This window comes from Coregonus lavaretus (genome assembly GCF_964263955.1).
Source record: "Coregonus lavaretus genome assembly, chromosome: 34".
Taxonomy (NCBI): domain Eukaryota; kingdom Metazoa; phylum Chordata; class Actinopteri; order Salmoniformes; family Salmonidae; genus Coregonus; species Coregonus lavaretus.
In genome coordinates this window covers 9,608,806-9,636,671 of record NC_140021.1, presented here as the reverse complement: position 1 = coordinate 9,636,671, position 27,866 = coordinate 9,608,806, and the positions used below count along the sequence as shown (strand labels likewise).

The window sequence follows — 27,866 nt, the reverse complement described above, 5'->3', positions numbered from 1 at the left end:
CATGGCGAGTTGTTGTTGCTGCTGCTGGAACTGCTGCTGGTGCTGCTGGAACTGCTGATGCTGTTGGTGGCCGACCTGAAGCAGAGAGGTGATGTCGCCGCTCATGCGGGCTAGCTCTCTCTCAGTGTGTTCCAGGCGTAGCATGGCGGTGGGTTGCTCAGGTTCGTCGGTTTCCATGTCGGGGGAAGTGTGCGCTGAGTCCATGATGGTCAGATCGTACTGTCACGGTTCAGACAGACGACCAGAGGACCACAATTGCGTCACACCAGAAAGTTTATTAAAACTTAAGGGAAAAGGGAAGTAGGGAGTGAGTGAAGGCTCCAGGGGTTACTGGGAATAACAGGGATTCCGTCCAATGTGCTGGGTCTGTGCCCCCCCCAGTGGCAGCGATGCGTCCTATGACGCCGGTGGTTGGTGGTCCAGAAGTCCTGGGGGGGGGGGGGGAACACAGACACAACGGGGCGGATGAAACAAGGCAGAAGTACAGTTCAAGGGAAATCCAAATACGTTGTAGCAAGGCAGAAGGCTGGTCAGAGTTACCGGGATCGAAGAGTAGTCAGGAGTCGTAATGGCAGAAAGCAGGTCTGGTTTTCCTGGGGCAGAAGAGTATCCAAGAATCAGGCAGGTCCGGGGTCACAAAACAAGGGTGAGCCAGAAGCGCGAGCAAACAGGTTCCGGGTGTGAGCTTTGCAGACGATCTGACAAAGGAGAGCTGAAAGACAGGGCTTTAAATATTGGGAGAGGTTAGTGGGTAATGCAGCGCAGCTGGCAGAGTAATTAGAGCCGAGCAGAGCAGGGACAGGTGGAGCTAGTTAGGCTGAGTAGAGAGAGAGTGGTGAGCAGAGTGGAAGATAGTGGAAACAAATTAAGGTGGTAACCCGGTGGAGTGAGAGGGCTCATGACAGCTGAGGACTGGGGTAAAGTCATTTTCTCTGATGAATCCCCTTTCCGATTGTTTGGGGCATCCGGAAAAAAGCTTGTCCGGAGAAGACAAGGTGAGCGCTACCATCAGTCCTGTGTCATGCCAACAGTAAACCTCCTGAGACCATTCATGTGTGAGGTTGCTTCTCAGCCAAGGGAGTGGGCTCAATCACAATTTTGCCTAAGAACACAGCCATGAATAAAGAATGGTACTAACACATCCTCCGAGAGCAACTTCTCCCAACCATCCAAGAACAGTTTGGTGACGAACAATGCCTTTTCCAGCATGATAGAGCACCTTGCCATAAGGCAAAAGTGATAACTAAGTGGCTCGGGGAACAAAACATCGAAATGTTGGGTCCATGGCCAGGAAACTCCCCAGACCTTAATCCAATTGAGAACTTGTGGTCGATCCTCAAGAGGCGGGTGGACAAACAAAAACCCACAAATTCTGACAAACTCCAAGCATTGATTATGCAGGAATGGGCTGCCATCAGTCAGGATGTGGCCCAGAAGTTAATTGACAGCATGCCATGGCGGATTGCAGAGGTCTTGAAAAAGAAGGGTCAACACTTCAAATATTGACTCTTTGCATAAACTTAATGTAATTGTAAATAAAAGCCTTTGACACTTATGGAATGCTTGTAATTATACTTCAGTATACCATAGTAACATCTGACAAAAATATCAGCAGCAAACTTTGTGAAGACCAATACTTGTGTCATTCTCAAAACTTTTGACCACGACTGTACATATGAGATGAGTAATGCAAGATATGTAAACATTATTAAAGTGACTAGTGTTCCATTTCTTAAAGTGGCCAGTGATTTCTAGTCTATGTCTATAGGCAGCAGCTTCTAATGTGCCAGTGATGACTATTTAACAGTCTGATGGCCTTGAGATAGAAGCTGTTTTTCATTCTCTCGGTCCCAGCTTTGATGCACCTGTACTGACCTCGCCTTCTGGATGATAGCGGGGTGAACAGGCAGTGGCTTGGGTGGTTGATGTCCTTGATGATCTTTTTGGCCTTCCTGTGACATCGGGTGCTGTAGGTGTCCTGGAGGGTGGGTAGTTTGCCCCTGGTAATGCATTGGGCAGACCGCACCACCCTCTGGAGAGCTTTGCGGTTGCGGGCGGCGCAGTTGCCGTACCAGGCGGTGATACAGCCCGACAGGATGCTCTCAATTGTGCATCTGTAAAAGTTTGTGAGGGTTTTAGGTGCCAAGCCAAATTTCTTCAGCCTCCTGAGGTTGAAGAGGCTCTGTTATGCCTTCTTCACCACACTGTCTGTGTGGGTGGACCATTTCAGTTTGTCAGTGATGTGTATGCCGAGGAACTTGAAACTTTCAATTTTCTCCACTGCGGTCCCATTGATGTGGATAGGGGGGTGCACCCTCTGCTGTTTCCTGAAGTCCACGATCATCTCTTTTGTTTTGCTGACGTTGAGTGAGAGGTTATTATCCTGGCACCACACTCCCAGAGCCCTCACCTCCTCCCTGTAGGCTGTCTCGTCATTGTTGGTAATCAAGCCTACTACTGTTGTGTCGTCTGCAAACTTGATGATTGAGTTGGAGGTGTGCTTGGCCACGCAGTCATAGGTGAACAGGGAGTACATGAGTGGGCTGAGCACGCACCCTTGTGGGGCCCCAGTGTTGAGGATCAGCGAAGTGGAGGTGTTGTTTCCTACCTTCACCACCTGGGGGCGGCCCGTCAGGAAGTCCAGGACCCAGTTGCACAGGGCGGGGTTCAGACCCAGGGCCTCGAGCTTAATAATGAGCTTGGAGGGTACTATGGTGTTGAATGCTGAGCTATAGTCAATGAACAGCAATCTTACTTGAACTTACTTGAACTTGAATGTATAATGCATCCACAAGGCTCATCGCTAACAAAATACCCACATAATCTATACAGTATACATCCATATAACCACAGGGCATATAAGACTAGACACTGAAATGCTAAATGTCTGAAATGAGATGACAAACAACAGGGTTAGCAAGCTTACAGTCGCTAGCTCGCAGAAAAAAAACATTAATTAGCATAACAAAGGAGTGCGTCCACAACACATGAATTGTAAGAAATATGAACTCACATTTCTGAAGGACGCACACTAGCCTTGGCTAAAACAAAGAATGTTAACTAAAGGTAATCACAGGAGATGGCTGGAACTTATCACGGCTTGTGTACTTTCTCTAGTTACTTCCTTCTCCTCAGAGATCGCCCAGCATGCTCTGCTCCACATCACCCGTGGGCATTTTTATAAATAGCCACATTCATGTTTCTCCATGTTGTTTGTGATTGGATAACAGGGTAATAAGACTGGTAGGCGTGGTGCTGCTAAACACACACCGTAACAACCAAGGTGTGGTTGAAAACCAGACCTGAGGATTCTGGGCCGGTGCGGTAGGGGTGAGAGGTGGATGTGTATTTTGGGGGGCCACCGCTCTGTATTCTTAGCTTAATATTAGCCATGATTCAGAAACAGAAGTCATTCAGTCCTGTCTCAGTACCACCACAGCATTCATATACAAGTAAACCATGTAGTTGTTGTCCTCATGTGAATGGTAGTTAAATAAACTAGCATTAGCATCTAAACCTGAAGCTAATGTAGCATTAGCCCCTAACTAGCATTAGCAACTAAACCTGAAGCTAATGTAGCATTAGCCACTAACTAGCATTAGCAGAAATATAGATTTACTTCTCTAGGCCCTGAAAACCTGCCAAGTGCTAGATGACACACAAAGGTATCCAATGGATGTTGAATGAGAAAGATTTATTAGGCTTGTTTTTGGATTAGACTATGAAATTGCCTGCTTTTCTGTTCAGCAGCATTAACATACTAATCTTTGAAACCACTTTTCAGGATACCTCATCGGTGAACAACTGACAGAATTTCCTAAAGCCTCCAGAGGTAATTTAAAATTTAAAAAAGTTAATTCAAATCAAACCAAACTGCTTTGAAACTGTCACGATCGTCTAAGGAGGAGGACCAATGCGCAGCGTTGAAGGTGAACATATTTATTTAATTAGAATGATCACACGATCAAAACAACAGACGATAACGTGATGTCTACGGTTGAACACAAACCAAATAAGAGAGGGCTGGCTAATAACAGAACCATGTGTAGGTTTCAGATTGCCCTCCTCGCTCTCTGATGTGTTAGCTAATGAAGGAGGTAGATGTAGCTACGGTAATACCCTCCGGGTGGGTTTACACAGTGGAATGATGCGATCACACGGTCAGGCGAGTTGGCCTGGACTGGGCAGTGAGTGGGTCTCATTTACCTGGATCAGCAGTGGGTCAATGTGCCTCTGTGCCACATCTGGGACGACGGCGCCCGTAACCCTATCCTCCCCCAGAAGGACCTGCGGGCACTTCAATCAGATCACACTGGATAGGTGAGAGCACATACAGTATGTGGAAGGTTAAGAGTGTGTTGTATTTAAAGGGATACTGCGATATTCTGCCAATGACTGGAAGTCTAAAGGTACACTAGTGACCCCAAGACAAGCGGTGCATATCATCAGTTTAAAGCGGTGCCCTCTCCTTTCCTTTGCACTGATGTGAAAACACATGACAGCAGAAAGGAACTCCCTGGTAGGAATCCACCATGTGCATTCACCCACACTATCATACGTAGCTGATGGAGACGAGACGAAGAGAGGAAGCCACATTAGACTATTGAGATGCACCTGAAGGTTCCTGAAGCGCTTGAGATTTCTCACCTGATTGAAGTGTTGAATTCGTTTGGCAGCACATTTGGTCTCAGCACAGTCTTGATTGGAGGGATTGGCCAAGGATATTCACTGGCACCGCTTACATGTTGTGTGTCATCTACATAAACTGAGACTGGCCGTGTGAAGGCCCCTCGTGCACTTACCAGTACTGTAGTGTGTGTGTGTGTGTTTGTGTGTACTGTATGTGTGTGTGTGTACTGTGTGTGTGTGTGTTTGTGTGTACTGTATGTGTGTGTGTGTACTGTGTGTGTGTTTGTGTGTATACTGTAGTGTGTGTGTGTGCACTGTATGTGTGTGTGTACTGTGTGTGTGTGTTTGTGTGTGTACTGTATGTGTGTGTGTGTGTACTTTGTGTGTGTACTGTATGTGTGTACTGTGTGTGTGTGTGTGTGTGTACTGTCTGTGTTTGTGTGTGTGTGTGTGTGTATACTGTAGTGTGTCTGTTTGTGTGTGTGTGTATACTGTAGTGTGTGTGTGTGTCATTATGAAAAGGTAAACAGCCATTCTGTTAGTGTATTATTTCAATGTAGTCTGTGATACAGAAGAGAGATTAGGAGAAGATAGGAGTCGATAGGAGAAGATAGGTGTTGATAGGAGAAGATAGGAGTCGATAAGAGAAGATAGGAGTTGTTAAGAGAAGATAGGAGTTGATAAGAGAAGATAGGAGTCAATAGGAGAAGATAGGAGTTGATAAGAGAAGATAGGAGTCGTTAAGAGAAGATAGGCGTCGATAAGAGAAGACAGGAGTCGATAACAGAAGATAGGAGTCGATAGGAGTCGATAGGAGAAGATAGGAGTCGAAAACAGAAGATAGGAGTCGATAGGAGTTGATAGGAGAAGTTAGGAGTCGATAAGAGAAGATATGAGTCGATAAGAGAAGATGGGAGTTGATAAGAGAAGATAAGAGTCGATAGGAGTCGTTAAGAGAAGATAGGAGTCGATAAGAGAAGAGTCGATAGGAGTTGTTAAGAGAAGATACGAGTCAATAAGAGAAGATACGAGTTGATAGGAGTCGTTAAGAGAAGATAGGAGTCGTTAAGAGAAGATAGGAATCGATAAGAGAAGATAGGAGTTATTAAGAGAAGATAGGAGTCGATAAGAGAAGATAGGAGTCGATAGGAGTCATTAAGAGAAGAGAGGAGTTGATAAGAGAAGATAAGAGTCGATAGGAGTTGTTAAGAGAAGATAGGAGTTGATAAGAGCAGATAGGAGTCGTTAAGAGAAGATAGGAGTCGATAAGAGAAGATATGAGTCAATAAGAGAAGATAGGAGTCGTTAAGAGAAGATAGGAGTCGATAAGAGAAGATAGGAGTCAATAAGAGAAGATAGGAGTCGTTAAGAGAAGATAGGAGCCACTAAGAGAAGATAGGAGTCGATAAGAGAAGATAGGAGTCAATAAAAGAAGATATGAGTTGTTAAGAGAAGATAGGAGAAAGAGGAGCAAACACTGAGTGTACAAAACATTAGGAACACCTGCTCTTTCCATGACATAGACTGACCAGATGAATCCAGGTGAAAGCTATGATCCTTATTGATGTCACCTGTTAAATCCTCTTCAATCAGTGTAGATGAAGAGGAGGAGACAGGTTAAAGAAGGATTTTTAAGCCTTGAGACAATTGAGACATGGATTGTGTATGTGTGCCATGGATTGTGTATGTGTGCCATTCGGAGGGTGAATAGGCAAGACAAAATATTTAAGTGTCTTTGAACAGGGTATGGTAGGTGCCTGGCGCACTGGTTTGAGTGTGTCAAGAACTGCAACGCTGCTGGGTTTTTCATGCTCAACAGTTTCCGATTTGTATCAAGACTGGTCCATCACCCAAAGGACATCCAGTTAACTTGACACAGCTGTAGGAAGCATTGGAGTCAACATAGGCCAGCATCCCTGTGGAACGCTTTCTACACCTTGTAGAGTCCATGCCCCGATGAATTGAGGCTGTTCTGAAGCCAAAAGGGGGTGGAATTCAATATTAGGACGGTGTTCCTAATGTTTTGTACACTCAGTGTATATTGAATGTGTGTTGTGCGAACCCGTGATTTTGCTCAGTGACCAAAATGCACCCTCTGATTCACACACTGGTCCAGCTTTCAAGCTCCACTTCCCAGCAGGCTTTCGTTCCCCTCTCTCTCTCTCTCTCTCTCTCTCTCTCTCTCTCACACACACTCACACTCACACACACACACACACACACACACACACACTTTCCTCTCCTCCATTCCTCCACATTATGTAACATTGACAGACTCCCCACAACAGTACAAACAGGACACCCACACCCGTGTAAGGTCAGGGGTTTGATGAGGTAACACAAGGACAGGAAGAGGAAGTAGGGGTAACCATGGTGACCAGGGGGTATAGAGAAAGTGACCTCACGAAGCATACATTACTGATCTGCTCCTGTGTCTTCCTCAGTCTCTGCAGCTCGGGCGTGTCCGATACAATGCTGAAGCCTCTGCCTTTGCTATCCTCAAAGTCCTTTTTGTATTTCACCTGAAACAAGAGATAGGGATGAGGTTTGAAGAAAGTACTTTGCCATCTGAAAATGCTGACGTTCAACAGTGGTTCTAAACTGAAGCCCAATAGTGTTGTGATGGGAAACTGGCGAGTCTGCTGTTCTGAACTGAAGATACCGGGGTAAAAAGCCTGGTCTAAAAGAAATATGTGTTTTGTTTGGAAATAAACTGGTTAATTTAAGTTTGTTCTTGGTTCCATTTATTCTTTGAAAAAATTGAAGATTAAGGGGTGTGAATTGAAAGTGACAGTTGTTTTGTAGGCCCTTTCAAGAGCAAGACAATCATTCAGACAAATGTAGAAACACACATACTATAGAAGAGTTTTCTGTAGGGAACATATTCAACGCAAATTAGACCAATCTTCATCCTTGACGAGCCTATTGGAGTTTCAAGAGCTTTAATTCTCCAACACTTTGAAGTCTCACGTCATAAGCTCTGACATAAAGTATTAATGTTCACACCTGATCGTTATCTTATTGTGCAGAATAATTATACTTTGTCAAGGGCACACTAGGAATAATTCATACATCACTAGACTGCTATATAGGATTGTAAAGAAACGTAGTATAATTATATAGCCTCAATTCAATTCAGTATAACTTTTTTGTCCACGAAGGGCAATTTGGTTGTGGCGCAGTACACATAAAAAACATATGACATACACTCCCCTACCTATTTATTTGGCCAGTGAAGCTAAAACTTTTAATTTGTCTCTATACTCCAGCATTTTGGATTTGAGATCAAATGATTTATATGAGGTGACAGTACAGAATGTCACCTTTTATTTGAGGGTATCTGTTTTACTGTTTGGAAATGAAAGCATTTTATGTATCTAGTCCCCCCATTTGAAGGTGTCATAAGTATTTTGACAAATTCACTTATAGTGTATTAAACTTAGTCAAAAAGTGTAGTATTTGGTCCCATATTCATAGCACACAATAACTACATCAAGCTTGTGACTCTTCAAACTTGTTTGCTGCATTAGCAGTTTGTTTTGGTTGTGTTTTGGGTTATGTTGTGTACAATATACACCACTGGTCAGAAGTTTTAGAACACCTACTCATTCAAGGGTTTGTCTTTATTTTTACTATTTTCTACATTGTAGAATAATAGTGAAGACATCAAAACTATGAAATAACACATATGGAATCATGTAGTAACCAAAAAAGTGTTAAACAAATAGCCACCCTTTGCCTTGACGACAGCTTTGCACACTTTTGGCATTCTCTCAACCAGCTTCATGAGGTAGTCACCTGGAATGCATTTCAATTAACAGGTGTGCCTTCTTAAAAGTTAATTTGTGGAATTTATTTCCTTCTTAATGCGTTTGAGCCAATCAGTTGTGTTGTGACAAGGTAGGGGTGGTATACAGAAGATAGCCCTATTTGGTAAAAGACCAAGTCCATATTATGGCAAGAACAGCCCAAATAAGCAAAGAGAAATGACAGTCCATCATTACTTTAAGACATGAAGGTCAGTCAATACGGAACATTTCAAGAACTTTGAAAGTTTCTTCAAGTGCAGTCGCAAAAACCATCAAGTGCTATGATGAAACTGGCTCTCATGAGGACCGCCACAGGAATGGAAGACCCAGAGTTACCTCTGCTGCAGAGGATAAGTTCATCAGAAATTGCAGCCCAAATAAATGCTTCACAGAGTTCAAGTAACAGACACATCTCAACATCAACTGTTCAGAGGAGACTGTGTGAATCAGGCCTTCATGGTCGAATTGCTGCAAAGAAACCACTACTAAAGGACACCAATAATAAGAAGAGACTTGCTTGGGCCAAGAAACACGAGCAATGGACATTAGACCGGTGGAAATTTGTCCTTTGATCTGGAGTCCAAATTGGTGATTTTTGGTTCCAACCGCCATGTCTTTGTGAGATGTGATGTGGGTGAACGGATGATCTCTGCATGTGTATTTCCCACCGTAAAGCATGGCGGAGGAGGTGTTATGATGTGGGGGTGCTTTGCTGGTGACACTGTCTGTGATTTATTTAGAATTCAAGGCACACTTAACCAGCATGGCTACCACAGCATTCTGCAGCGATACGCCATCCCATCTGGTTTGGACTTAGTGGAACTATCATTTGTTTTTCAACAGGACAATGACCCAACACACCTCCAGGCTGTGTAAGGGCTATTTTACCAAGAAGAAGAGTGATGGAGTGCTGCATCAGATGACCTGGCCTCCACAATCCCCCGACCTCAACCAAATTTAGATGGTTTGGGATGAGTCGGACCACAGAGTGAAGGAAAAGCAGCCAACAAGTGCTCAGCATATGTGGGAAGCTAGTTGAGAGAATGGCAAGAATCTCAAATATATTTTGATTTGTTTAACACTTTTTTAGTTACTACATTTACATTTTAGTCATTTAGCAGACACTCTTATCCAGAGCGACTTACAGTTAGTGAGTGCATACATTTTTCATACTGTCCCCCCGTGGAAATCAAACCCACAACCCTGGTGTTGCAAACGCCATGCTCTACCAACTGAGCTACACGGGACCCAACTCTACCATCTGAGCTACTACATGATTCCATATTTGTTATTTCATAGTTTTGATGTCTTCACTACAATGTAGAAAATAGTACAAATAAAGAAAAACCCTTGTTCTAAAACTTTTGACCGGTAGTGTCAATTAATGGTAAAAATTGTGTTGTGTCATTTTGTAGTCATTTTTATTGTAAATAAGAATAGAATATGTTTCTGAACACTTCTACATGAATGTGGATGCTACCATGGTTACATATAATCATGAATAAATCTTGAATAATCATGAGTGAGAAAGTTATAGAGACATAAATATCATACCCCCCAAAAATACTAACCTCCCCTGTTATTGGTAATGGTGAGAGGTTAGCATGTTTTTGGGGGCATGATCTTTGTGTACTTTCACACGGATTTCACCCCAAAGTAGCCTATCATTGGCGATATTCTGTCCTTCGGTATTAATAGTCTACTATCCTGGGGCTTTGCTACCGTTATGTAAGGCTCAACCAGTGAGTTATGACTCATATCATTAGCCTGTCAAATTAGAGCTGGAAAAACACGGGTTGATAAATACGCCCGGCGTTCATGTTTCTCTAACCAGAGGGATCATACTGACAGCACAAGGGAATGGCTGGGATGAAGGGGATGTTCGCTCCTCTGAGATTTCACACGTAGCAGGGCTGGAGCAAAAGCCTGCATACCGACTACCAGGAGCTAGAAGTTCACATGAATACGGTCTATGTTACACATCATATGAATGAAATATGTTCTCAGGTCCTCTCATAAGATTAATATCACTTTATTGGTCAATTGCAGGTTTTGGAGAGGTGCGGGGGCTGCCACGCACTGGGCGCCCGGGAGCTGTTGTTGTGGGGGGTTAAGTGCCTTGCTCAAGGGCACAACGGCATCTAGGAATTGATACCAGCAACCCTCCGGTTGCCAGCTCACTTCCCGCCAGATTTGAACTGGCAGCCCTCCGGTTACTGGCACGCCTTTTTAACCACTAGGCTACCTGCCACCCCCAGTCTTCTCAGCTCTTGCTTCTGCTGGGTGACTCACTGATACACGCATTAAAATGGCAGATGTACAGTACTCGTACGTTGCGTAATACATCCATTATGCAGACGTTTCAAAGTGTACCAGTGTGCTTTGATGGAAACAGATATATAGATATATACACTAACAGGGCATCTCAATTGGTGTGAAGAAGCTTGTGTCTATTTGTGGCTCTAGGGCAGGTGCTGTACGTGGTAAACAACAGTAGAATGGATGTAGTGAGAAAGGCTCTGCTTTGCTCCCCTGCACAGTCGAGAGAGAGAGAGAGAGAGAGAGAGAGAGAGAGAGAGAGAGAGAGAGAGAGAGAGAGAGAGAGAGAGAGAGAGAGAGACACACACACACAAAAGGCAAGAACGGCCTTCTACACCATTAAAAGGAACATAAAATTTGACATACCAATTAGGATCTGGCTAGAAATAGTTTAATCAGTCATAGAACCCATTGCCCTTTATGGTTATGAGGTCTGGGGTCCGCTCACCAACCAAGAATTCACAAAATAGGACAAACACCAAATTGAGACTGCATGCAGAATTCTGCAAAAATATCCTCAGTGTACAATGTAAAACAGAGTAAAAGTAAATATATCTTAATAGAAAATGACTCAGTAAAAAAAGTGAAAGTCACCCAGTAAAACACTACTTGAGTAAAAGTCTAAAAGTATTTGGTTTTAAATATACTTAAGTATCAAAAGTAAATGTAATTGCAAAAATGTACTTTAGTATCAAAAGTAAATGTATAAATCATTTCAAATTCCTTATATTAAGCAAACCAGATGGCACAATTGTTTGTGTTTTTTAAATTTGCAGATAGCCAGGGGCACACTCCAATCCACAGACATCATTAAAAAACAAAGCATTTGTGTTTAGTGAGTCAACCAGATCAGAGGCAGTAGAGATGACCAGGGATGTTCTCTTGATAAGTGTGTGAATTGGACCATTTCTGTCCTGCTAAGCATTCAAAATGTAACGAGTACTTTTGGTTGTCAGGGAAAATGTATGGAGGAAAAAGTATATAATTTCCTTTAGGAATGTAGTGAAGTAAAAGTAAAAGTTGTCAAAAATATAAATAGTAAAGTAAAGTACAGATACCCCAAAAAAACTCCTTAAGTAGTACTTTAAAGTATTTTTACTTAAGTACTTTACACCACTGAAAACCTTCCATAACAAAGCCATCACCTACAGAGAGATGAACCTGGAGAAGAGCCCCCTAAGCAAGCTGGTCCTGGGGCTCTGTTCACAAACACAAACAGACCCCACAGAGCCCCAGGACAGCAACACAATTAGACCCAACCAAATCACGATGCTGTTCTCCACTGAGGATGCTGTTCACCACTGACGATGTTGTTCTACACTAAGGATGCGCTCGGTCGGTTTTATGGACTGGGATCGGTTTAAGTTGGTATCACCGACTGGGTTTGCAAAGAATTGTGGGCTGATTTTAGAAAGGTGGATGGCTACCTCACATGGTTACTCTGACTCATAGCATTTCAGATCGTCTGGTCACACAGTGAGCGTCTGCACAGCCATTGTGGGGGGTGCTTGGCCGCCAGACAATATGAGCAGGGGCCAATATGAGCTCAGTGACTGTATCAGAGTCACTCAGCCAGCTAGGGGACAGAGAGGCAGTATTGTTAATGGACAAAAGCTGAAAGTACATCAGGCATGAACGCACTGATGCCAGGACAGTGTCTCCTCACATGGAGAGAGAAATTAGCGTATTCAACAGACACACTCATAGGACCAAACACACATGAGGATAAACCAATTACAGATGAACACTCAATGTGCAAGAGCTAGTTCTGTCAGTGAGAGACTGGAGTGATTGATTGACCTCTGTATTCCATGTATTAATGTTTGTGTGTGTGTGTGTGTGTGTGTGTGATGCCCCTCTCCCTGGCCTAGGACATAGCCTGACTCCTTCTGGAAACCACTTAGTGGACATCTCTGTGTGTGTGTGTGTGTGTGTGTGTGTGTGTGTGTGAGTCCTTCTGTCCCTCCCCTCCAGTAAGCCAATAATCTGCTGCCGAAACATGCTACCAAACACACACACACACACACACACACACACACACACACACACACACACACACACAACAATATGCACGCGCTAGTCTGTCAGTGAGTCACTAGAGTGTTCGATTATTGTAGATCTTCATACAATAAACAGTGTCAAATCAAATCAAATCAAATCAAATTGTATTTGTCACATGCGCCGAATACAACAGGCGTAGACCTTACCGTGAAATGCTTACTTACAAGCCCTTAACAAACAATGCAGTTTTAAGAAAAATAAGGGTTAAGAAAATATTTACAAAATAAACTAAAGTAAAAAAAAGTAACACAATAAAATAACAATAACGAGACTATAGAGTTGAAGTCAGAAGTTTACGTAAACTAAGCCTTTAAACAGCTTGGAAAATTCCAGAAAATGATGTCATGGCTTTAGAAGCTTCTGATAGGCTAATTTACATCATTTGAGTCAATTGGAGGTGTACCTGTGGATGTATTTCAAGGCCTACCTTCAAACTCAGTGCCTCTTTGCTTGACATCATGGAAAAATCAAAAGAAATCAGCCAAGTTCATCTGTACAAACAATAGTACGCAAGTATTAACACAATGGGACCACGCAGCTGTCATACCGCTCAGGAAGGAGACGCGTTCTGTCTCCTAGAGATGAACGTACTTTGGTGCGAAAAGCATTTTATTGTAGCCTTTCTGTAGCCTGTCAACTATGTGTCTGTCTATCAAAGTTCTCTCCTCTCTGCACAGGCCATACAAACGCTTCACACCACGTGGCTGCTGCCACTCTAATCTGGTGGTCCCTGCGCGCACGACCCACGAGGAGTTCCAGGTCTGCGGCAGCCTCTGGAATTGCCGTTCTGCGGCCAACAAGGCAGAATTCATCTCAGCCTATGCTACCCTCCAGTCCCTCGACTTCTTGGTGCTGACGGAAACATGGATTACCACAGAAAACACTGCTACTCCTACTGCTCCTTCCTCGTCTGATCATGTGTTCTCGCATACCCCGAGAGCATCTGTTCAGCGCGGCGGTGGCACAGGAATCCTCATCTCTCCCAAGTGGACATTCTCTCTTTTCCCCCTGACCCATCTGTCTATCTCCTCATTTGAATTCCATGCTGTCCCAGTCACTAGCCCATTCAAGCTTAACATCCTTATCATTTATCGCCCATGAGCTTGCCGCCTTGATAAGTTCCTTTCCTGAGGATGGCTCACCCCTCACAGTTCTGGGTGACTTTAACCTCCCTACGTCTGCCTTTGACTCATTTCTCTCTGCCACCTTCTTTCCACTCCTTTCCTCTTTTGATCTCACCCTCTCACTGTCCCCCCCTACTCACAAGGCAGGCAATACGCTTGACCTCATCATCTAGATGCTGTTCTTCTACTAATCTCACTGCAACTCCCCTCCAAGTCTCCGACCACTACTTTGTATCCTTTCCTCTCTCGCTCTCCTCCTCCTGCTCCGTGGCTTGACGACTCATTGCGAGCTCACAGAACAGGGCTTCGGGCAGCCGAGCGGAAATGGGGGAAAACTAGACTCCCTGCGGACCTGTCATCTTTTCACTCCCTCCTCTCTACATTCTCTTCCTCTGTTTCTGCTGCTAAAGCCACTTTCTATCACTCTAAATTTCAAGCCTCTGCCTCTAACCCTAGGAAGCTCTTTGCCACCTTCTCCTCCCTGCTGAATCCTCCTTCTCCTCCCCCTCCCTCCTCCCTCTCTGTGGATGACTTCATCAACCATTTTGAAAAGAAGGTTGACGACATCTGATCCTCATTTATTAAGTCAAATGACACCGCTGGTCCTGCTCACACTGCCCTACCCTATGCTTTGACTTCTTTCTCCCCTCTCTCTCCAGATGAAATCTAGCGACTTGTGATGGCCGGCCACCCAACAACCTGCCCGCTTGACCCTATCCCCTCCTCTCTTCTCCAGACCATTTCCGGAGACCTTCTCCATTACCTCACCTCGCTCATCAACTCATCCTTGACCGCTGGCCATGTCCCTTCCATCTTCAAGCGAGCAAGAGTTGCACCCCTCCTCAAAAAACCTACACTCGATCCCTCCGATGTCAACAACTACAGACCAGTATCCCTTCTTTCTTTTCTCTCCAAAACTCTTGAGCGTGCCGTCTCTAGCCAACTCTCCTGCTATCTCTCTCAGAATGACCTTCTTGATCCAAACCAGTCAGGTTTCAAGACTGGTCATTCAACTGAGACTGCTCTTCTCTGTGTCACGAAGGCTCTCCGCACAGCTAAAGATAACTCTCTCTCCTCTGCTCTTATCCTTTCCCCCTTCTGATAACCAGGTGGCGAATCGCATCTCTGCATGTCTGGCAGACATATCAGTATGAATGTCGGATCACCACCTCAAGCTGAACCTCGGCAAGACAGAGCTGCTCTTCCTCCCGGGGAAGGACTGCCCGCTCCATGATCTCGCCATCACGGTTGACAACTCCATTGTGTCCTCCTCCCAGAGTGCAAAGAACCTTGGCGTGACCCTGGACAACACGCTGTCGTTCTCCGCTAACATCAAAGCGGTGACCCGATCCTGCAGGTTCATGCTCTACAACATTCGCAGAGTACAACCCTACCTTACACAGAAAGCGGCACATGTCCTAATCCAGGCACTTGTCATCTCCCGTCTGGATTACTGCAACTCGCTGTTGGCTGGGCTCCCTGCCTGTGCCATTAAACCCCTACAACTTATCTAGAACGCTGCAGCCCGTCTGGTGTTCAACCTTCCCCAGTTCTCTCATGTCACCCCGCTCCTCCGCACACTCCACTGGCTTCCAGTTGAGGCTCGCATCTACTACAAGACCATGGTGCTTGCCTACGGAGCTGTGAGGGGAACGGCACCTCCTTACCTTCAGGCTCTGATCAGACCCTACACCCAAACGAGGGCACTACGTTCATCCACCTCTGGCCTTCTAGCCCCCCTACCTCTACGGAAGCCCAGTTTCTGCTCAGCCCAGTCAAAGCTATTCGCTGCTCTGGCACCCCAATGGTGGAACAAGCTCCCCCACGATGCCAGGACAGCAGAGTCACTGACCACCTTCCGGAGACACTTGAAACCCTACCTCTTTATGGAATACCTGGAATAGTATAAAAGTAATCCTTCTACCCCCCCCCTCCCCCACCCCCCCCTAAAAAAAAGTGGTTGTCCCACTGGCTATCATAAGTTGAATGCACCAATTTGTAAGTCGCTCTTGATAAGAGCGTCTGCTAAATGACGTAAATGTAAATGTGTATGTAAACTTCCGACTTCAACTGTCACGCCCTGACTCTGGGGACTCGTATTTGTTGAGTCAGGGTGTGTATTTTCTGTGTAGTATGTTCTATGTTGTATTTTCTAGGTTAGATCTAGATCGTCTAGATCTATGTTGGCCGGTGTGGTTCCCAATCAGAGGCAGCTGTTGCTCGTTGAGAAACGACGGAGACCCGAGAGGCAACCCCAAGAAAAATCTTTTGGGGGGCACACGGTGTGGACGACGAGGCAGCAGGAGGCCGTTAAAGGGCGGGTCTGCAGCTTAGGAGAGGAGGCCACCATGTTACGGGGGCTATTGGTTCAGAGGGAGCAGGAGTTATTCGGTCAGAGGGAGGCGCTACAGGAGGCTAAAAGGGAGAAGGAAAGTGTAGAGGCACGGCGAGAGGAGCTGGTTAGGCAGCAGAAGGAGCGGGGGTTAATAAAGGAACCCAGTCCCGCTCCTCGCACCAAGCCAGTGGTGCGCGTCGCCAGCCCGGTCCGGCCTGTTCCTGCCCCTCGCACCAAGCCAGTGGTGCGCGTCGCCAGCCCGGTCCGGTCTGTTGCTGTCCCTCGCATCAAGCCAGTGGTGCGCGTCGCCAGCCCGGTCCGGCCTGTTCCTGTCCCTCGCACCAAGCCAGTGGTGCGCGTCGCCAGCCCGGTCCGGCCTGTTCCTGACCCTCGCACCAAGCCAGTGGTGCGCGTCGCCAGCCCGGTCTGTTCCTGCCCCTCGCACAAAGCCAGTGGTGCGCGTCGCCAGCCCGGTCCGGCCTGTTCCTGCCCCTCGCACCAAGCCAGTGGTGCGCATCGCCAGCCCGGTCCGGCCTGTTCCTGCCCCTCGCACCAAGCCAGTGGTGCGCGTCGCCAGCCCGGTCCGGCCTGTTCCTGCCACTCGCACCAAGCCAGTAGTGCGCGTCGCCAGCCCGGTCCGGCCTGTTCCTGCCCCTCGCACCAAGCCAGTGGTGCGCATCGCCAGCCCGGCCCGGCCTGTTCCTGCTCCTCGCACCAAGCCAGTGGTGCGCGTCGCCAGCCCGGCCCGGCCTGTTCCTGCCCCTCGCCGGGCTGGCGAGAGCAATCCGCTCCACCGGGGTCCAGTCCAGCTCCGGTCAGCGGCTCTACTCCGGAGCCAGAGCAGTCCGCTCCACCGGTGCCTGATTCAGCTCCGGTCAGCGGCTCCACTCCGGAGCCAGAGCAGTTCGCTCCACCGTCGTCGGGTCCAGCTCCAGTCAGCGGTTCCAGTCCAGACCCAGACATCAGCCCCTCTCCAGGTTCGGGGTCTCCCACACCAGGGTCCAGACAGGGCTTGGTACATCGTGGGAGGAAGGAGAGGGGAAGCAGCGCGCCGAGGTCCAGACCAGACCAGGGGCGTAACAGGGAGGCGGAGAGTAAGAGGTCGTCACGCCCGGAGCCGGATCCGCCTCCGAGGCGGAATGCCCACCCGGCCCCTACCCTGTTATGTTTATGTTGTGCGGTCGGAGTCCGCACCTTTGGGGGGGGGGGGGGGGGGGGGGTACTGTCACGCCCTGACTCTGGGGACTCGTATTTGTTGAGTCAGGGTGTGTATTTTCTGTGTAGTATGTTCTATGTTGTATTTTCTAGGTTAGATCTAGATCGTCTAGATCTATGTTGGCCGGTGTGGTTCCCAATCAGTGGCAGCTGTCGCTCGTTGTCTCTGATTGGGGACCATACTTAGGTAGCCTATTGGCACTAGTGGGTTGTGGGATCTTGTTCCGTGTGTGGTATGTTGTTTGCCTACCTTGGACTTCACGTTTCGTTTCATTTGTTGTTTTGTCATGGTGTTTATTCAGTATAAATAAACATGTATGCATATCACGCTGCGCCTTGGTCCGTCCCGTCTGTAAGCGAACGTGACATCAACTGTATATAAAGGGGTACCAGTATTGAGTCAATGTGCAGGGGTACAAGTTAATCGAGGTAATTGAGGTAATATGTACATGTAGGTATGGGTAAAGTGACTATGCATAGATAATAAACCGCGAGTAGCAGCAGCGTAAAAAAGGGGGGGTTTAATGCAAATAGTCCGGGTAGGCATTTGAATAACTGTTCAGCAGTGATCTCCTATCATTGCTACGCTGACGACACACAACTAATCTTCTCCTTTCCCCCTTCTGATAACCAGGTGGCGAATCGCATCTCTGCATGTCTGGCAGACATATCAGTATGGATGACGGATCACCACCTCAAGCTGAACCTTGGCAAGACGGAGCTGCTCTTCCTCCCGGGGAAGGACTGCCTGTTCCATGATCTCGCCATCACGGTTGACAACTCCATTGTGTCCTCCTCCCAGAGTGCGAAGAGCCTTGGCGTGACCCTGGACAACACCCTGTCGTTCTCCGCTAACATCAAGGCGGTGACCCGATCCTGTAGGTTCATGCTCTACAACATTCAGAGAGTACGACCCTGCCTTACACAGGAAGCGGCACAGGTCCTAATCCAGGCACTTGTCATCTCCCGTCTGGATTACTGCAACTCGCTGTTGGCTGGGCTCCCTGCCTGTGCCATTAAACCCCTACAACTCATCCAGAATGCCGCAGCCCGTCTGGTGTTCAACCTTCCCAAGTTCTCTCACGTCACCCCGCTCCTCCACACACTCCACTGGCTTCCAGTTGAAGCTCGCATCTGCTACAAGACCATGGTGCTTGCCTACGGAGCTGTGAGGGGAACGGCACCTCCGTACCTTCAGGCTCTGATCAGTCCCTACATCCAAACGAGGGCATTGCGTTCATCCACCTCTGGCCTGCTGGCTCCCCTACCTCTGCGGAAACATAGTTCATGCTCAGCCCAGTCAAAACTGTTCGCTGCTCTGGCACCCCAATGGTGGAACAAGCTCCCTCACGACGCCAGGACAGCGGAGTCACTCACCACCTTCCGGAGACATTTGAAACCCCACCTCTTTAAGGAATACCTGGGATAGGATAAAGTAATCCTTCTACCCCCCCCTTACCCCAACCCCCCCCCACCCAAAAAAAAAAAAAAAAAAAAAAACTTTGTAAAGTGGTTATCCCACTGGCTATAAGATGAATGCACCTATTTGTAAGTCGCTCTGGATAAGAGCGTCTGCTAAATGACATAAATGTAAACGTAAATGTAAATATGGCTTAAGGGTAGAAGCTGTTAAGGAGCCTTTTGGACCTAGACTTGGCGCTCCGGAACCTCTCGCCGTGCGGTAGCAGAGAGAACAGTCTATGACTAGGGTGGTTGGAGTCTGGCAATTTTTAGGGCCTTCCTCTGACACCGCCTGGTATAGAAGTCCTGGATGGCAGGAAGCTTGGCCCCAGTGATGCACCACAGAACAGGCTGTTTTGGTGAATTATAGTATGTGTTATGAACATTTTCATTGGCCAGACATGCCCCAAAATGTGGTCCATTTTGTATGTCTGCATTATTGCTGAGGCTACATTTATCAGTCACATGCTTATTATGGTCAAAGGAGAAAAAGAAACAAGAGAACTCAAGCGTGAAAGATGACATAATAAGAGCGGGACACTATTGGGCATGGGAGTTCCACCAGAAAGAGAGTTCCACCAGAAAGGCTGTTCAAGCTGACATGTTGTGTCTAGTTTCAGGCTAAAAGCTAACAGTCAGCTAACGGTCACACCCAGAAAGCCTAGCTTAGAGGGAGTGAGTGCTGTATGACTGTCGCCCTGACACAGAAGACAAGCGCTTGTTCTTAAGTCCTCTATACTACATAATATCCCCACCCTCCCTTAATGGGCTGTCTGATGTTCTAATGTAGGCCCAAGTTACAGAAAATATTATACCAAATGTTTGTCACCAAATGAAGGTTAAGAAAACCTATGGATAGAAGAAGATTGATTGAAGTCGGAAGTTTACATACACCTTAGCCAAATACATTTAAACTAAGTTTTTCACAATTCCTGACATTTAATCCTAGTAAAAAGTCCCTGTCTTAGGTCAGTTAGGATCACCACTTTATTTTAAGAATGTGAAATGTCAGAATAATAGCAGAGAGAATGATTTATTTCAGCTTTTATTTATTTCATTACATTCCCAGTGGGTCAGAAGTTTACATACACTCAATTAGTATTTGGTAGCGTTGCCTTTAAATTGTTTAACTTGGGTCAAATGTTTAGGGTAGCCTTCCACAAGCTTCCCACAATACGTTCTGTGAATTTTGGCCCATTCCTCCTGACAGAGCTGGTGTAACTGAGTCAGGTTTGTAGGCCTTGTAGGTTTCTGCCCACACATTTTCTATAGGATTGAGGTCAGGGCTTTGTGATGGCCACTCCAATACCTTGACTTTGTTATCCTTAAGCCATTTTGCCACAACTTTGAAAGAATGCTTGGGGTCATTGTCCATTTGGAAGACCCATTTGCGACCAAGCTTTAACTTCCTGACTGATGTCTTGAGGAGTTGCTTCAATATATCCACATGATTTTCCTTCCTCATGATGCCATCTATTTTGTGAAATGCACCAGTCCCTCCTGCAGCAAAGCACCCCCACAGCATGATGCTGCCACCCCCATGCTTCACGGTTGGGATGGTGTTCTTCGGCCTGCAAGTTTCCCCCTTTTTCCTCCAAATATAACGATGGTCATTATGGCCAAACAGTTCTATTTTTGTTTCATCAGACCAGAGGACATTTCTCCAAAAAGTACAATCTTTGTCCCCATGTGCAGTTGCAAACCGTAGTCTGGGTTTTTTATGGCGGTTTTGGAGCAGTGGCTTCTTCCTTGCTGAGCGGCCTTTCAGGTTATGTCGATATAGGACTCGTTTTACTGTGAATATAGATACTTTTGTACCTGTTTCCTCCAGCATCTTCACAAGGTCCTTTGCTGTTGTTCTGGGATTGATTTGCACTTTTTGCACCAAATTACATTCATCTCTAGGAGACAGAACGCGTCTCCTTCCTGAGCGGTATGACGGCTGCGTAGTCCCATGGTGTTTATACTTGCGTACTATTGTTTGTACAGATGAACGCGGTACCTTCAGGCGTTTGGAAATTGCTCCCAAGGATGAACCAGACTTGTGGAGGTCTACAATGTTTTTCTTAGGTCTTGGTTGATTTCTTTTGATTTTCCCATGATGTCAAGCAAAGAGGCACTGAGGTTGAAGGTAGGCCTTGAAATACATCCACAGGTACACCTCCAATTGACTCAAATGATGTCAATTAGCCTATCAGAAGCTTCTAAAGCCATGACATCATTTTCTGGAATTTTCCAAGCTTTTTAAAGGCACCATCAACTTAGTGTATGTAAACTTCTGACCCACTGGAATTGTGATACAGTGAATTATAAGTGAAATAATCTGTCTGTAAACAATTGCTGGAAAAATTACTTGTGTCATGCACAAAGTAGATGTCCTAACCGACTTGCCAAAACTATAGTTTGTTAACAAGAAATTTGTGGAGTGGTTGAAAAACGAGTTTTAATGACTCCAACCTAAGTGTATGTAAACTTCCGACTTCAACTGTAGTGGCTGGGATCCTGGTTCAATCCCCTGTGAGCCCTACACACTTCATGCTCTCTGCTTCTGTTCCTATTCCTGGCATACAAAAATAATACAAATATGTAAGGAGATCGGAATTCCTTTATCCTTTAACAGTGAAAAGAACCAGGTGTATCCAGCGACAAAATGTTGGCTTAGTTCGAAATGACATTAAAAGATTAGAATGTGATGTATAAAACTAGATGTGTATACAGTATGCCCCTCTATAGCTAGAAGCAGAAGGGTAAAAGAGATACTTCTTCCTTCAACTTTATATTTTCAACACTTGATCCTACTTCTTTAGACTTTGGGACCATGTAAATAGAACCATAGGTTACTCAGGGAAATCTCCAGCGGAGCCAGAGCCCTATTGGCCCCTCAGATTAGTTACCTCAAGCTTAAATAACCTCATTACTGACGTGCCGCCGCCTTTGAGAATGCGCTCCAAAAAACAGGCCAAAGAATGAATTGCTTGTTTGCGAAGCAGAGACAAGACTGTATTTTCCCATCCACTGGTTGTTACAGTGTATGTGTGTGTGTGTGTGTGTGTGTGTGTGTGCACCACATTGTAAACCCTGATCCACTGATAAAGTTGGATGAATGTTGACATATAGTGAAGCGGCTGTGTATGGCTCAGATGCATGGTAATTGCAACGTCAGGGTTGTGGGTTAGATTCCCTCTGGGCCACCTATACCAAAATGTATGCATGCACTATAAGACGGTAAGGATAAAAGCCTCTGCTAAATGGCACATATTAGTAAGGTCCTACTGTTCATGCTCCCAGGTTATTTAATTGATACAATGTTTTGACCCTTTGGTCTTCATCAGGCATCCATTTAAGTGATAATGTTGTGCCAATATTTTCAATATATCCAATATATTCTCCAAACACCGGCTTTGAGGGCATTATCACTTTTATACAACGGGCTACCAATGATTTACATATTTTCCATAAAAACACAAATCTAGGGTTGCTACCCAAGCCGGCTGGTCGTTCGTCCTATCGGTTCGGTTGCCAGCGACCCAGTCGTTCAGTCTTTTTGTTCTGTATCTACGGACAAAACCCAGTCGTTCGTTATAAATGTTCCATTGCCATACTGGCTGGCAACGTTCTTTTCCCTTGCTTACTAGCTAGCCAACTACGGCTAACTTACAGTCACATCAAATGTTTTCTAGTGACATTTATTTGGACACATCCATAACAATGAGCTAATGATGTGCGATTTCACTTGGCATAGAAAATGTGCTCTCTCATCAGGACACTGTTGTTTGCGAGCTAGCCAACAACACAGCGAACACAATCACTTCAAACTGAAGCTGGAAAGACTGCAAACTAGCTGCACTTCGTTTCGTTTCGTTTCGTTTTGACTGGCTGAGAAACGCTGATGGCCTGTCTGTCTTGTCCCGACTCCCGACACATTCATTACTATGGGACAGCTGGAAATCGAATTTGAATATTAAAACAATGTTGCAAATGGCGGAGAGACAGACAGCAAGGTTTATACAAATCTCCGCTGTTAAAAACTAAATGTTAGTCTAAAAGAAATGTGAGATAATGTCTAGATGCTTTTTATAGTGGAGATCAAGTTTATAAATTGCCTGGCTGGGCTGATGAGACAGTGGATTGCGCAGTCAGCTGGAACAGAGTAAATAGGCATTTTAAAGTCATAGATTTAGCCGGTGGTAACTTGTGGAATAGACACTGGCTGGAATACGGTTTTAACCAATCAGCATTCAGGATTAGACCCACTCATTGTATAAATCAATGATAAAAACCTAAGGGCCGAAATATTGTATCAATAAAATCACATTGGAGCATGAACAGCAGTGTGCAGCATTTTCATTTTTATTTTTCATGAGTTCATTCCAGCACCTGCAAACAAGTTCCTGGATGTGTTTATGTTCTTCAGCTTTTGTACGTATTATTAACTAACAATCATCATCTGCAGCTATAGATGACATAATTTGATCAGCGGCTATGGATACATGAGCCCATGTGAGAGTGGGGGAATGGAAGCCACTGATGATTAATAAAAGTGATACAATCCCATAATCTGTGTGAAGCGGATGATGAGAGTGCCTTGATGATTCTGACAGTCAGAAGCTTATCATTACAGATGAATCCCTGAGAGCCTTGCTTGTGCTCAATGACGAAACTTAAAGGTGAATGAATACATGTAAAGCTAGCTATCCATGTCTCCAGGCACAAGTTGGATGCATTTTGAGGATCCACAGTGTCTATGACTGTAGAATGAAAGAAATACAGCTCTCTGTAGACCAGAGATTCAGGGTAAACCAAACCAGACAGATTCTGTGAGTGAGCTCTCGTCCTCTATGCAGCACTCCTCCTCCTCCTCCTCCTCCTCCTCCTCCTCCTCCTCCTCCTCCTCACTCTCTTTGATGTTCCTGTCTCTTCCACTAGGCTGTGTGCTGTCCAAAGGGCCAGCATGTGGACACCCAGTGTGTGTGTGTGTGTGTGTGTGTGTGTGTGTGTGTGTGTGTGTGTGTGTGTGTGTGTGTGTGTGTGTGTGTGTGTGTGTGTGTGTGTGTGTGTTTGTGTGTGTGTATGTGTGTGTGTGTGTGTGTGTGTGTGTGTGTGTGTATGTGTGTGTGTGTCTGTCTGTCTCTGACAGATGGGCTGTGGCTGCATGTCTCTGACAGATGGGCTGTGGCTGCATGTCCCTGACAGATTGGCTGTGGCTGCATGTCCCTGACAGATTGGCTGTGGCTGCATGTCCCTGACAGATGGGCTGTGGCTGCATGTCCCTGACAGATGGGCTATGGCTGCATGTCCCTGACAGATGGGCTGTGGCTGCATGTCCCTGACAGATGGGCTGTGGCTGCATGTCCCTGACAGATGGGCTGTGGCTGCATGTCCCTGACAGATGGGCTGTGTCTGCATGTCCCTGACAGATGGGCTGTGGCTGCATGTCCCTGGCAGATGGGCTGTGTCTGCATGTCCCTGACAGATGGGCTGTGGCTGCATGTCCCTGACAGATGGGCTGTGGCTGCATGTCCCTGACAGATGGACTGTGGCTGCATGTCCCTGACAGATGGGCTGTGGATGCATGTCCCTGACAGATGGGCTGTGGCTGCATGTCCCTGACAGATGGGCTGTGGCTGCATGTCCCTGACAGCCAAATACAGGGAGAAAGGGAGGGATAGCAAAGGAACAACACATAGGTGTGGCTTTTCACTGGCTACAGATGTAGGATCTTAATTTGACCTATGTTGTCACAGCACAACAGGATTTTAATGTTTAGTGCATAACATTTCTTGATCGGTGGTTAGGCTATTAGCTGGCCAAAAGTAGGCTACATGAAATGTGAAATACTGTTAATATACAGTCTATTCGGAAAGTATTCAGACCCCTTGACTTTTTCCACATTTTGTTACGTTACAGCCATATTCTAAAATGTATTAAATATTTGTTTCCCCTCATTAATCTACACACAATACCCCATAATGACAAAGCAAAAACAAGTTTTTAGAAATGTTTGAAAATGTATTAAAAATAAACAACAGAAATACCTTTTTTACATAAGTATTCAGACCCTTTGCTATGAGACTCAAAATTGAGCTCAGGTGCATCCTGTTTCCATTGATCATCCTTGAGATGTTTCTACAACTTGATTAGAGTCCACCTGTGGTAAATTCAATTGAATAGACATGATTTGGAAAGGCACACACCTGTCTATATAAGGTCCCACAGTTGACAGTGCATGTCAGAGCAAAAACCAAGCCATGAGGTCGAGGGAATTGTCCGTAGAGCTCCGAGACAGGATTGTGTTGAGGCACAGATTTGGGGAAGGGTACCAAAAAATTTCTGCAGCATTGAAGGTCCCCAAGAACACAGTGGCCTCCATCATTATTAAATGGAAGAAGTTTGGAACCACCAAGACTCTTCATAGAGCTGGCTTCCCGGCCAAACTGAGCAATTGGGGGAGAAGGGCCTTGGTCAGGAAGGTGACCAAGAACCCAATGGTCACTCTGACAGAGCTCCAGAGTTCCTCTGTGGAGATGGGAGAACCTTCCAGAAGGACAACCATCTCTGCAGCACTCCATCAATCAAGCCTTTTGGTAGAGTGGCCAGACGGAAGGCACTCTTCAGTAAAAGGCACATGACAGCCCGCTTGGAGTTTGCCAAAAGGCACCTAATGACTCTCAGACCATGAGAAACAAGATTCTCTGGTCTGATGAAACCAAGATTGAACTCTTTGGCCTGAATGCCAAGCGTCAAGTCTGGAGAAAACCTGGCACCATCCCTATGGTGAAGCATGGTGTTGGCAGCATCATGCTGTGGGGAAGTTTTTCAGTGGCAAGGACTGGGAGACTAGTCAAGATCGAGGGAAAGATTAACAGAGAAAAGTACAGAGAGATCCTTGATGGAGACCTGCTCTAGAGTGCTCAGGACCTCAGACTGGTGCAAAGGTTCACCTTCCAACAGGACAATGACCCTAAGCACACAGCCAAGACAACGCAGGAGTGGCTTCAGGACATGTCTCTGAATGTCCTTGAATGTCCCAGACAGAGCCCGGACTTGAACCCGATCGAACATCTCTGGAGAGACTTGAAAAAAGGGTCTGAATACTTACAGTGAGGGAAAAAAGTATTTGATCCAATGCTGATTTTGTACGTTTGCCCACTGACAAAGAAACGATCAGTCTATAATTTTAATGGTAGCTTTATTTGAACAGTGAGAGACAGAATAACAACAAAGAAATCCAGAAAAACGCATATAAAAAATGTTATAAATGTATTTGCATTTTAATGAGGGAAATAAGTATTTGACCCCCTCTCAATCAGAAAGATTTCTGGCTCCCAGGTGTCTTTTATACAGGTAACAAGCTGAGATTAGGAGCACACTCTTAAAGGGAGTGCTCCTAATCTCAGCTTGTTACCTGTATAAAAGACACCTGTCCACAGAAGCAATCAATCAATCAGATTCCAAACTCTCCACCATGGCCAAGACCAAAGAGCTATCCAAGGATGTCAGGGACAAGATTGTAGTGCTACACAAGGCTGGAATGGGCTACAAGACCATCGCCAAGCAGCTTGGTGAGAAGGTGACAACAGTTGGTGCGATTATTCGCAAATGGAAGAAACACAAAATAACTGTCAATCTCCCTCGGCCTGGGGCTCCATGCAAGATCTCACCTCGTGGAGTTGCAATGATCATGAGAACGGTGAGGAATCAGCCCAGAACTACACGGAAGGATCTTGTCAATGATCTCAAGGCAGCTGGGACCATAGTCACCAAGAAAACAATTGGTAACACACTACGCCGTGAAGGACTGAAATCCTGCAGCGCCCGCAAGGTCCCCCTGCTCAAGAAAGCACATATGCATGCCCGTCTGAAGTTTGCCAATGAACATCTGAATGATTCAGAGGAGAACTGGGTGAAAGTGTTGTGGTCAGATGAGACCAAAATGGAGCTCTTTGGCATCAACTCAACTCGCCGTGTTTGGAGGAGGAGGAATGCTGCCTATGACCCCAAGAACACCATCCCCACCGTCATACATGGAGGTGGAAACATTATGCTTTGGGGTTGTTTTTCTGCTAAGGGGACAGGACAACTTCACTGCATCAAAGGGATGATGGACAGGGCCATGTACCGTCAAATTTGGGTGAGAACCTCCTTCCCTCAGCCAGGGCATTGAAAATGGGTTGTGGATGGGTATTCCAGCATGACAATGACCCAAAACATACGGCCAAGGCAACAAAGGAGTGGCTCAGGAAGAAGCACATTAAGGTCCTGGAGTGGCCTAGCCAGTCTCCAGACCTTTAATCCCATAGAAAATCTGTGGAGGGAGCTGAAGGTTTGAGTTGACAAACGTCAGCCTCGAAACCTTAATGACTTGGAGAAGATCTGCAAAGAGGAGTGGGACAAAATCCCTCCTGAGATGTGTGCAAACCTGGTGGCCAACTACAAGAAACGTCTGACCTCTGTGATTTCCAACAAGGGTTTTGCCACTAAGTAGTAAGTCATGTTTTGCAGAGGGGTCAAATACTTATTTCCCTCATTAAAATGCAAATCAATTTATAACATTTTTGACATGCGTTTTTCTGGATTCTTTTGTTGTTATTCTGTCTCTCACGGTTCAAATAAACCTACCATTAAAATTATAGACTGATCATTTCTTTGTCAGTGGGCAAACGTACCAAATCAGCAGGGGATCAAATACTTTTTTCCCTCACTGTAGGTAAATGTGATATTTCCGTTTTTTATTTGTAATACATTTGCAAAAAATTATAAAAACCTGTTTTTGCTTTGACATTATGGGGTATTGTATGTAGATTGAAGAGGGAAAAAACTATTTAATCAATTTTAGAATAAGGCTGTAACGTAACAAAATGTGGAAAAAGTCAAGGGGTCTGAATACTTTCCGAATGCACTGTAACCGTGTGT

The 27,866-nt window shown here is 45.7% G+C and overlaps 1 protein-coding gene across 1 annotated transcript in view; it reads right to left on the bottom strand.

The window, feature by feature from the left end:
- LOC311109402 (LIM zinc-binding domain-containing Nebulette-like) overlaps positions 1 to 27,866 on the bottom strand; it is a 113,165-nt gene that overhangs the window by 49,378 nt on the left and 35,921 nt on the right. The window contains exon 4 of the mRNA XM_084152264.1: positions 7,044 to 7,151. Within this exon, the coding sequence (XP_084008390.1) occupies positions 7,044 to 7,151 (108 nt within the window). The remainder of the gene's footprint in view (positions 1 to 7,043; positions 7,152 to 27,866) is intronic.